A 12378-nucleotide genomic window follows, 5' to 3' on the forward strand; every position below is an offset into this window, starting at 1 on the left:
TTGCTTTGCATTCTCCACATTTTGTCCTATTATCTTACCTGTGTAGCATATTTGTTATTTATTTTTTCCCACTTGAACAACATCAGCTGTGTACACATTAGTCAATGCTTCTGGCCTAAAATCAGACCTTTGGACTCTGTGAGGTAGCCAGTGTTTCTTAAAAATCAATTACAGGCCTGAATTTCACGGAGGAAAGCAATACTGCGTATGTCCCGTAGATACACTCTGCAGTGTTATTTTGAGAAGAAAGGAGAAGTAGTCAGGGAACAGTTGAAAGCCTTAAGAAAAGTGATGATTGACTGCATTTTACTAAGCAGCTGTAAAACATTTCAAACATAAAAATGTCCGTGTTTGTGTGGTTATTATTCACACTTTTGAGGCTAGACACTCTTTATTTGCCTTAGAGTTATGTATTTCTCTATTATATGTACTCTATTGTGTGCTGACAAAAGCACCCTGCAGTGCAGTCAGAACAAATAAGTATTGCTCAAAAATACATATTAAAAAATATACATGTAAAAATGCATATAATATAAATCGCACCCAAATAAAAGCCACACCAGCTAAAATTCGGGGAAAAGCCCCTTTTTTTTTTTTTTTTTTCAGATATAAGGCACACTGGCCACGCGTGATTTAATGTTTTATTTCCATATATAGTTAGAGAAAATGCCCAAATCTTACAACATCATAAAAATCATGAAAAATCCATAGATAAGACACACTGGACTATAAATCACAGGGTTCAAAGCTTGTAGAAAAAGTCGCGGTTTATAGAATATAAATATAAATACAGTATACATTTTCAGAATACATTTAACTCTTAATTTTTGATGTCATTATTTTCTTTAAATCTGAAACACATATACTAATTTTACATTGGTTGCGTCAGTACAGTACAGATTGAGAAACCTCATTACACATTTAGAGGAAAAAAATGGATTTAGAGATTATTTTATATCTCTATTTTAATCTGGTTATCGTCTTGGAAAAATAAATGTAAACGATCAGACAGATTTTTTTCAGTATTTAAAACGATGAGCTTTTTTCAATACATCAAAGATAACATTAAATAAATCCAACTAAAATGTTTATAATTTCAGTCTTTGTTTAATTTCATGTTTCTGTCCATGACACTTTACTGTGGTGTTTCTCATGGCACACCACCAAACAAAAATGTAAAAGATCCCATAATAAGCCAGTCCTAATGTAAGCACTAATTTACTTATTCAGTGTGAGATGAATCCCTGTTTACCTGAACATAAAGCTATTATTCTGTTTTATGAACATAGATTAATTGTACCTTCTGCCATCAAGTGGGAGAGTATTTGTTTTGCATGTCACTTGCAAAGATATTTTTTTTGTAGTAAAGAAATAATTCAGACAAATTGAATCAGATCATTATCTGCAGAACACTTCATGATCTCCCACACGTGGCACAGTGGATGTGAATCTGAGTTATTAAGAAATCATTTTGTGGGAGTAGATTTTAGGCGACGGTTGGCAGGCAAGTCTCTCAAGTAAACAATGAATAAAAAAACAAAACCAACATTGGCTTCTTAAATGTATTATCAATTGTGTGGGTCTGTAATGCTTGTTTTATCATAGATGTAAAAACACCCAAAATGAGTTTACCCTCTAACAGAGTAGCTTTGATTTTTCTTTGGTATAATCTCATTCATTACAGTGGGTCACATTGGAGCAGTGCTTCTCAATTATTTTCTGTTACGCCCCCCCCTAGCAAGAAGAAAACTATTCGCGCCCCCCCTCCCCACCGTGACTATCCTAACTTGTCTTGTAAATCGTAAAATGTTGCACTGTCGCAAACGTGACAGAAGTAACAATGGGAGCGCCACTGCCCCCTGCTGTAGTAAACGCGCAATTACACTTTATTCTAGTACTGCCAAAAAAAAAGCCTGTTCCCCAGGGTCACACGCGCCCCCCCAGGAATAGCACCGCGCCCCCCAAGGGGGGCGCGCCCCACTATTTGAGAAGCACTGCATTGGAGTAACCTGGCCAAAACAGCTAATTCACATTCAATTTCATGGATCTGAAGGCACTCAAAATAGCCCAAGCAGCGGCATGGAGAAGCACATGGAGGTGCAGAGCTGTGATAGGCTTGATAAAATGATCCAGGAGTGCAGAACAGCTTGGCTTGTCAGGCATTGTTGGCTTTTAGTGTGTCTAGCTCATTTGCACCTACCTCAGCATATGCAACTTGAATATTGATTAGTGGAGTTGCACTCTCAGAGTTTAGGAAGTCTTATCTTTTTCTTATACCTCTGCCTCTTCTTTAAAAAAACAGTTATGTCATATAATCATATCTATATTATTGTGAGAAGAGGTAAACACTGGTTGTGAGCAGTACTCCGTGAAGTGTTGTCGCTAAGATTAAAAATGTATTGCACAATTATGTATGTGCATGCCATGACATTTTATAGCTGCATGCAAACTTTGATATCATTTTTTTATTTATTTTATTTAGTAGATATTGTGACATTTTTGCGAGTGGTGTAGGGGGACACGCTCCTGACCTGTGTGGGCAGCATGGGATTGATTCTCGCTCAGTGGCGGTGTGCATGTGGGTGCGACTGGTTGTTTGTCTCTCTATGTACCCTGCGACTGGCTGGCGACCAGTTCAGGTTGTAGTCTGCCTTTTGCCTGATGTCCACTGGGAGAAGCTCCAGCACCCCCCGCGACCCTGTTCGGGATCAGTGGTGTTGAAAATAGATGGATGGAATGTGAAATGGAAGACTGACTTTAGTTGCTCATGTACAAAAAGTTGCTCATGATAGTTTACCTTGACACCTGGAATCACTTTGTGTGTCTTTAATAGATCCTGGTAGATTTTCCTCTGGGAACGCTGCCAAGGTGAAGGTTGGCACATTCTTTTGTTGCATTTTGTTGCATATTAGTACATGTTTGGATAGATCAGTTATATAGCCACCATTAAAAAAAAAGTATATTAGTCTGGTGTTGGGCTGCAGCAAAACAGTCGGTTGACAAAACAGTCACCATTTATTGGCAACAATTTTGTATCAGGGTGACTAATATTTGCCAAGAAAAAGACAATTGTGACTTTCACGAAGCAGCCAAGCTTATATCACCAGTCCATACATAGTTTTTGTTTTGGATACTTCATCGAAGGTAAGCTTTAAGCAATGTTAGAAAATGTATGCTGCATCTCCATTTTCATGTAGTGAGTGATTTAGTCTTTGCCACTGCATCCAAGGTTTTTCACTATCCACTTGTCAACCTTTTAGCCTTCATTTTAGCACATGTTTAGTAGATTACAATATAGCCCACATTAACTCATTAGGGGAAAAAAAGCAAACACAAGTCTGTATACTTTCCCTGACAAGCCTCTTATCCTCCTAATCTTGACCTACAAATGTGGCATATTAGTGATTGACATTTTTATTCGCTCTCTATATTTTTAATTGAATAGTATACCTTGTCTACCTTGTATTTAATTATTTATCTTGACTGTATTTAATTTATTTTCAGTTTATTCCCACTGTTCAATAACCCCACAATATCTGACACTATCTGATTCTTGTGTCCTTTTCTAATCAGTGCAGAATACATGTTGGTCTACCCTACGTATATGCAATCCTGTTCATAATTTGCTCTTTCTATGAAGTTTATATTTTCTTCCACATTTTTTATTTCACGAATCATTTCGGGCTCACTCTATACTTCTTTCCTGCCTGTTGTTTTCTTTCTATCCATTTATTGTGTGCTTTGTGCAGCTAATTGCTTGTATTGACTTCTACCTGTTTCGACACACACTGTCACAAAGCAATTGTGTCATTATCGCAAGAAAGGGACAAAATAAATAGCACATATTCTCTTGAGCTTTAGTCCAGATGGAGGGATCTACAGTTTATGCTGCATGAGCGGGTGTATGTGTTTCTATAAATAATATTTCCATTGTGTAAGAATATCATCATGGATCCGCCACAGAAATTCTGTTGGCCATGGACGCGTATAAACAATATGCCATTACAAAATAGGAAAACAACTTTATGGGGGTATTAGGAACACAGAGACCCATTTTTTCTCTCAATGTTTTTGTTCATTTGTGTATTTTTCAATTGAGTGATGATTATGTAATTTTATGGCAGCTGCATCATGGTTTTGGTTTGCACTACCTGCAGTATCTAAGATGAAGGCAAGATGCAAATTGTTCAAAGTTTGTCATCATGTACTTGGTCTTTTAGTCGGAGTCATTTAATTGCTGCTGGTCTTTGTGCAGTCAGAGGATGAAACACAGAAAGTGATAACAATGTGCAATTGCAATTAAATTCACTCATGCGTGACTTGTACGAGAAGCATTGCTTTCTGCCCCAGTCAGAAGTGTTTAAGCACTTTAAAAAGTCGTGTCGACTTCTATGCAAACATATGTGTCGTGAAAAGATTAAATTGTTATGCATTGAAACAAAGCCTCAAATGATAGTCCATAAATAAATTCATGGAGAAATCACAGATATGACTGATGTTTTTTCCCCCCATCAATAAAGAACTTGACATTTCTTGTTTGCCTCATTTTATAGCTTTTGTGAGAAATAAAATGATGATTCATCTTTATTGTGTTTTTAATGTTAACAGACTTGGAGAATTTCAAGACTCAAAAAAGAAATCCAGTGAGAGTTCGTGAAGGCCAAGGAGTGGTCTTGCTGTGTGGCACACCACTCCACTCTGGAGGTAAGGCGCCTTTTTGTTCTACCAACACTATGCATAAGTTTAACTAATAAGTGCCCTAATTGTGGTGAGCTTTTGAAAAAATTCCATGATCAAGTCAGTGAAAGAGAGAGAGAGTGAGAGAGAGAAACCTGGAGATTAAATAGTGGAAATTGTATCATTATTCTGTGACACTATGTTGGCCCACTGCTTTATGGGTTACAGTTTGTTTTGTGTAGGATATGACACTCTCAAATGGTAAATGTGCTTATACTAAGCACTTTTCCACCTTCAAGGTACTCAAAGCGCTTTCACGCCATCTCATCATTCACCTACTGATGACGCAGCATCAGCAACAAGTGTGAGGGTTCTGTTTCTTGCTCAAGGACTCATCAGCATGGTCACAGGCTGTGACTTGTGTACTGTGAACAGCAAATGGATTTTCATTAGGGGTAAGAAAAGCTTTGGCAACAAGACTGGCGTAAAACAGGTTGTGTCAGGATTTGTTAGGGCTCCCATATCTAAAAGGATCACCCTTTAAAATTCGAGACATAGCAATACATCTTCATACAGGTCAACATGTCTTCTGTCAGTAGCAGCAAATAAAGCTGAATGTTAGGCCGATGCTAGAGGAAAATAGCAGCCATAGGAATAATGCACCGGGCTTGCGCTGACTTTTTAAAGACAAAGACATAGCTCCTCCTGCCACCTCTATGGTGTGCTTACCATTATTTTCAGGATTTGATTTGAACACGTTTAACAGTGAGCCGGTATTACAAGTGAAATGGAAAACGTTCACATAAAAATCTCACTGCAACAAAATTGAATCAGCGATTGTAGTTTGTCTATCTTTTCTCCATTTCTCCTTGCATGGCTTCCCGGCCAGCCAGTCACAGCTTCGGCCGCTCGTCTCACTCGCTCTGTTCCTGTCGGCCATTCCGTCAGAAAGCTGTGGTTAAGGGAATCAAAAGAGTCTCGAGCTGTGGGAAAACATTCATCCTCATCTCAGTAGTGCTTGTCATTGTTATTATTGGTTGCTTTTTATGTTTTTAGAACCTCAATGTTGGTGCATCTGAATTGTAGAGCATTTTGCACTCGATTTGGTGGTTGCTTTTGTTCAAAATAATCTGTGCATGTCTGTGCGTGTACTGTGGAACAGTGAATGGCCATCAAATGAGATATTGTGCTTTGATGGTTTATTCTGCATTTATTGAATTAAAAGGTCGTATATGGTAACTTTAATATTATTCCAGCAATCACAGTGTATATTTTAAAGAGTTTGTTGCTGTCACTATTATAAACGCTATCCATTAAACTGTTGACTGGAAGTTAGCCATACCCAAAATGTGAAAATTGTGCGTGCATAGAGTCCATTGACTTGACATGGCTTTGCTTTTGATTGATTGCGTGCACCAAATCCCTTTGGAGTTATATGAATAAAATATACAAACAGGCATGAGCTTCATTTGCTCTTCATGTACTCTCTTGAAATGACACTTGAGTCTCAGTCTGGAGCTGTTGTATGTTATCCTTCAGGGAATGCTAATTAAGAATTGGTTGTTCTGAATTATTTGAGATGAATTGACTTCACGCTTATGTGTTATTTTTGTTTGCTGATACACAATTACCTGAATTTGATAACCATGTATCTTCGTGCACAAGCTGATGTTACTAAAGGCTGCTACATTGGTAGAATGGTCTAGAATGCTGGACTAAGCCTTGATGGCCTTGTTTGGGAGTTTGGATCATCTCTCTGCAGCGTGCTAGGGGTTCTGGCTTGCCGAGGATGTTTCCCTTGATATGTGCCTGGCGCATCTGACAATTTGGTGGCACAGTCATTTGAAACATATGCCGCTATGTGTTGACGCAGGCAGCATAAGACAGTTTTAGTCAATTTGAATCGGGGCATAGGCAGATTTATGGTTGTGGATGTCGTGGACGTCATTGTATTTCATTTATAAATATGACAATGGCATGCATCGTACACTACTAAATCGTTATTTATTCATTTTCTGAACCGCTTATCTTCACGAGGTTCCCATACGTGTCCTTGGGTGGTAGGCGGGTACGTACACCCTGAACCGGTTGCCAGCAAATCGCCGGGCACACATAGGCAAACAACCATCTGCACTCACAATCACACCTACCGACAATTTGGAATGGTCATTTGGCCTGCCATTCATGTTTTTGGGATGTGAGAGGAAACCAGAGTACCCAGAGGAAACCTACACAGGCATGCAGAGAACATGCAAACTCCACACAAGAAGGACAGAACTGGACTTGAACCCTTCACCTCAGAACTGTGAGGTGAATGTGCTAAAAACTGAATTACCCCTAAAAATAATTTACATTGTATTTTATATTTACGTTTATTTATTTGTTCATATTGTACTTGAATTACTGCACATATTATAGTGTCAAAATATGATTGTTACTTGGGCTGTGAAGTCTAATTTTGAATATTGAATGAAATGTAAATGTCATTATAAACAGGACCTTTTCTTTTGATTTCATCATATCACTGAAATTTAGCCCAAGCCTGCTTTTGGACAAGCAAGTAGACTGCTTTTAGTATTTACTCCATAAGTCCCTTCATGCCTTGTTGTGATGGATCCTAGCTTTTCTCTTGAGACACAGCACAGAAATTGAAATGATCCATTTTCTACCAATATTTTCAGAAGCTGTCATCAACGATTATGACTAGTGATGGAAAGGTTCAAATTGTGACATGATGTCAGTCCTAAATTTTTAATGTCATTTCTGAAAGCCTGCTAATATCAGCAGTCATAATGATGTAGTATCTGATAGTGTTTTCCCTCGGCACACACAGACACATACAGGCACACACATTTACACAAGCCCCCCCCGCCAAAAAAAAAAAACAAGTGGCATACATTCACAATATTTATATTTTTGTACGTGTATACATGCTTCATACATCATGCATACATTACTTTTCAATTCAACACAATATTTGAAACACAGATAAGACATTTAGACTACACACTCAGATTTATCTATCTGTGAGAAACAAGCTCTCATAAAGGCTGAAAGGATGTAATTCATGATCACAAAACAGGGATCTGCCTCATTTCCCCTTTAAGGGATTTCAGTATCCCATGCATGATTCAGGGAGCCATTATTTCACTTTCACAATGCCTCAAAGTGCTTTTGACAGCTCTAGAAAGTAGCTGGATGCACTTAAAATGTAGTGAATCTCTGAGCTCAAAGTATTTAAATAAAAGAATGTCCAAAATTGTATAAAATGAAAATCTATTCACAAACCATCTTTTTCTGCATTTAGGTTGGATGTTATTCGTGCCATCCTTTGCTTTTTAGAAGGTCTGAATATGTGTGGTCAGACAGAACCTGATGCATCTGACCTCTTTTCACTAATGGAAGGAGTCCTTTTATATCTACTCAAGGCTGAAATCGCTTGTTCTGTTTTTGCATTGCAGCTACCCTCAAACATTATGTTTGCTAGCAACAAACATCACATATAGCTCACAGAGATTTTATGTGCGTGACCTAAGCCATTTCATGCAGGGAATGTGGAACACATTTGTGAGTACAATGAACCCAAGACCTGCATTGAACATCTAAACTCCCAACCATAAATATTCCTAATTTTAACACCCTAGATGTAAACCAAATTCAGTGTTCGGGTAACGTGTTACAAAAGTATTAGTTGTAGGCAGTAACAATTTGATATAACTCAAGTTTATTCTGAAATATAATTAGTTTCTAGGTCCATGTTCTTAACTACAATAATTATTCACTCGCAAATTTGACTGGGGATGCGAACTATTACATCATTTACAAGATGAACTCAGCTACTCTAACAGGATTTTTTGCCCCTCTGAGGAATTCTTGCAGCAATTTGGAAACTCATTGCCCATTTAGTAGTGATGGGCCAAATGAAGCCCGATTCAAAGTGTCTATCAAGTCCCACACAAAAAAAAAATCATGCGACCGAGGCCTCAGTTTGTATGGAGGACCTCATTCGTTCATACCTCATAACACGACACTATATAGTTGATCCTCATCGCAAGTAAACTTTACCAGCTACATTATGGTTGCATATTTTGCTTTCCCTTTTAAAATCATTATTCATTGAAAATAACTTTGTAACATCACAAAACACAATATAATTTTAAGCTCATTTCAACATTATTCTTAAATCTGAATGTTACAATTTATAATTGACTTCTTCGCATGTGTTTATTTACAAAGTGTGAGCATACTAGCTTGTTAGTTGCATTTGCAGTCTGTAAAAATAGCTATTCCAAAAATGTTTTCTATTAGCCAGTTTTGTGTTACATCTTGTGCCATTTTAGTGTTAGACATAACACAAAAATATGTTGATAGCTGGTAAGTTTGTTAGCAAATATCAGATGTTAATACACAAAATATACCCACCCCCACACGTTGAAACAAGTTGCTTGTATACTCTCCTCTGATACAATACACACACATAAAGCCAGTCTTGATTCACTTTGTCCTTGGCCTGTCATGTTCTATTTTTATTTCTTCATCTCATGCCATTACAAAGGAAGTGATGCTGCATGTTCATTATACACAAGCTAAATAGAATTGCAATGAAAATATGCCAATCACTGTCATATAGTTTGGATTACTCCATTCCAGCCCTTTCACAGAATGAAAAATCATCAAATTCCTAGTGTTTTATTATTATTATTTTTTTATTTATTTTGTTGCCGTAATTTCTAACCATCCTGTTATGGACTTCTTATTTGTTGTTGCTTTTGTCATTCACTGCACCTTTTGCAGGATGTTTCAAAAGTGGCAATTAATTTACACGATCTTGTTAGAATGAGTCCTGTGTTACCGTAATTTCTAACCATCCTGTTATGGACTTCTTATTTGTTGTTGCTTTTGTCATTCACTGCACCTTTTGCAGGATGTTTCAAAAGTGGCAATTAATTTACACCATCTTGTTAGAATGAGTCCTGGGATGTATTATTTAGGCACAGGGGGATTCTTACAACTGCCCCCACAGTGAGTCCAATGGATCAAGTGAGGGAGTTATTATCAATATTTGTCAGAGGGACGAGGGTAAACGTCAAAGTAGAAATCTATAATTTATACATGGTTTCAATCCAAAGATAAATGCTTGACTCACTTTTTACTTAAATCCGGGTGGCGGGTTCAGTTCATTTACAAATTACAATGTTACACTGTTTAAGAGGAGTGAATAATAGATAACAATGGTTATTGTCCTGAACGTTGTCAACTAGGTTTGTCTCATACCTTGACTTTCTCACAATGCATCGTTACAATTCCATTATTCTATGATCGTAATTATTTTATAATTGAAATACATAGTTGGGGTACGAGGTGCATACTACCTTAGTTATTATCTCACTCTAAAACAACTTATAGCAGCTATTTAGTAATAGGTTTGTCAGATGTTGGTATGGGGACAGGATAACTGCAAATGGACAATGGAAAGTTCCATTAACATCAGAGACACCATCCTGACGAGGGCTGGACAAACGCTGCCGAATTATCTTGACTCTGAATAAGAGATATGGCTGACTGCGATGCAAGGGCAGGTGAGGATCTTATTGTTTCAGACAAGAAAAGACAACAAAGATACAATAAATGACAGTGAGAAATGAGAAGAAGTTGATGATGGGGACTATAAACAGTGCAAGACACTACTCCTGAAGTAGAACAGACCACCATAGTAACACATTGTGAGTTTGCTAACTAGATTCCAGATGATATTTAATCATGTACCTGCAAGAAAATAATGTAAAATGGCCCAAACATCAAACTTTATCAATAGCTGGATCAGAAATTTCCTGTGCGAGGAGAAATGGCATCACCACTATTATGAGACTGAAATCTGGTTCATGCCTGATTTTGCTGTTTTGCTGAAAAAGTTAATCTGACATAAATAGGTCCAATTTCTGCCTGTTATTTTAAAATTATCTTGACCTCACTAAAATTGAGTAAATGCTTGACTCTCTTGGGGTATACACCTAAGCAGACTCATACTCCAGCACAGGCTGGATAAAAATATAAAGCTGGAACCATTGTGTGTTGTATTTGATCCTGAGGAGGGAGGTAAGTGTTAACACAGCATGTTGGGTAGGTTTCAGAGAATTGATTCATCATTTTGTGAGAGTTGTACTAAGCTTGTACTTTAGGTCAAGGATATAATAAGGAGCAGACCAGTCTCTCTGGTTGTTGGTATCAAAACTTTAGGTTTTTATGGGGAATATAATGTTTCTGTTGCAAAGCCTCTCTTCTACTTGGTTCATATTACTATGGAAACTCAATTTAATGAAGCATTAATAGTAGGATGTGGTGGTAACATCCAATAAAGTAAAGATGCACTTGTTACCATCCCAATTTCTGACCTCCTCCACCATAATTATCACACTCAAAGCAAACGTTTCATATCATGAAACCAACTTTTAATACCTCACAAGGACAACCCAAGTACATATAAACTGCGATCAATGATGATTTTATTGATTAATTCACTCAGTACTGTAGTAGAGGGCTTTCAAGTGCTATGTCTAGACTTTGATTTGGCATTGGCCAAGTCTTCTGTTTTTTTTTTTGCTGTTCAGAGTGAGACTTTCTTTTATGTTTTGGAGCATTTGTCACATAATCCAAGAGTGCTGGACCTTGAGGGCATGACTGGATGTATGCCTGTAGGAATTTTTGGAAGACATCAAGGTCCCAAAGTAAAAAAGCAGCCTGCCCCAGACCATCACACTGCCACCACTATGTTTAACTGTTGGCAGTTTTTTTTTTTTTTTATTGTAATGGGCTGTACACCTCTACACAATTTCTCCTCAAAATCTTAAGGTTTTCTTGGCGATCTGTGTTCTTTTTCGCCAGCTGAGGTTTTCGCCTTGCAACTCCCTCTCGGATACCTTTTTCTACCAGTTGTCTTTCTCAAAACTTGTGTCAGAAACAATTACATTCCGTGAGGCCTGTAGTTCATGGGATGCAGCTTGTTCTATTGTGGCTTCCTGGAAGATTCGCAGTTTCACTCCTGGAGTAATCCAAGACACCAACTTCGGCAAATATTCACAAGTGAACCTAGTTTTCCTCATTTGTAGATAATGGCTCTGATCATGGTTGGCTGGAGTCCCAGAGGCCTGGAAATGGCTTTGTAACCTTCCACAGACAAAATGTGTTTGTATTTTACTTGGCCTGTCTGTGTGATAAATCTAGAGTTTATTCATAAATCAGGTAGAGGGCATTATTCAAGGCATCATATAATTTTTTTAATAAAGCATCTGTAATTTGTGGATTTATTTTTTGCTTTGAATACTTGCCAGCCACAAAATATAATTGGAATACCTGCTCTTAAAATGTACTCAAGTGTGGTCTGATCATTACAGTAAGTAGAATAATGAATAAGATGCAGTGGTTAGTATTGCGGTGTAAATATTCTAACGTCTTTGTGCCATCACAATTATCACTACAACATAGTGAACCCAATGCATTAAATCATGCATTCAGGATGAGGAGAGTAATTGCTTCTTGGTTATTCATTTTATTTTTTAATCACAGAAAGCTGGGTCTGTTCGATCCGCTAATGACTTTATCACTTAAGGCATGTCTTTAACTTGAAATGGCTGCTGATTTTCTCTGCGGTATTTGGAGAGAATGTACAATCATGCATCTTACATCTGCTATGTCCGTGACTGT

General features: G+C 37.6%; 1 protein-coding gene across 4 annotated transcripts in view; it reads left to right on the forward strand.

Annotated features, from left to right (window-relative positions):
* Positions 1–12378, forward strand: part of cntn3a.1 (contactin 3a, tandem duplicate 1) — a 66454-nt gene that overhangs the window by 23690 nt on the left and 30386 nt on the right. For all 4 annotated transcript variants that reach the window (XR_009713712.1, XM_061272258.1, XM_061272262.1 and 1 more), the window contains exon 5: positions 4609–4704. Coding sequence is in view for 3 of the 4 variants with exons in the window: in XM_061272258.1 (XP_061128242.1) it covers positions 4609–4704 (96 nt within the window). In the remaining variant the exon portion in view is untranslated. The remainder of the gene's footprint in view (positions 1–4608; positions 4705–12378) is intronic.

The sequence above is a fragment of the Syngnathus typhle genome, linkage group LG2 (assembly GCF_033458585.1).
Source record: "Syngnathus typhle isolate RoL2023-S1 ecotype Sweden linkage group LG2, RoL_Styp_1.0, whole genome shotgun sequence".
In the NCBI taxonomy this organism is placed as follows: domain Eukaryota; kingdom Metazoa; phylum Chordata; class Actinopteri; order Syngnathiformes; family Syngnathidae; genus Syngnathus; species Syngnathus typhle.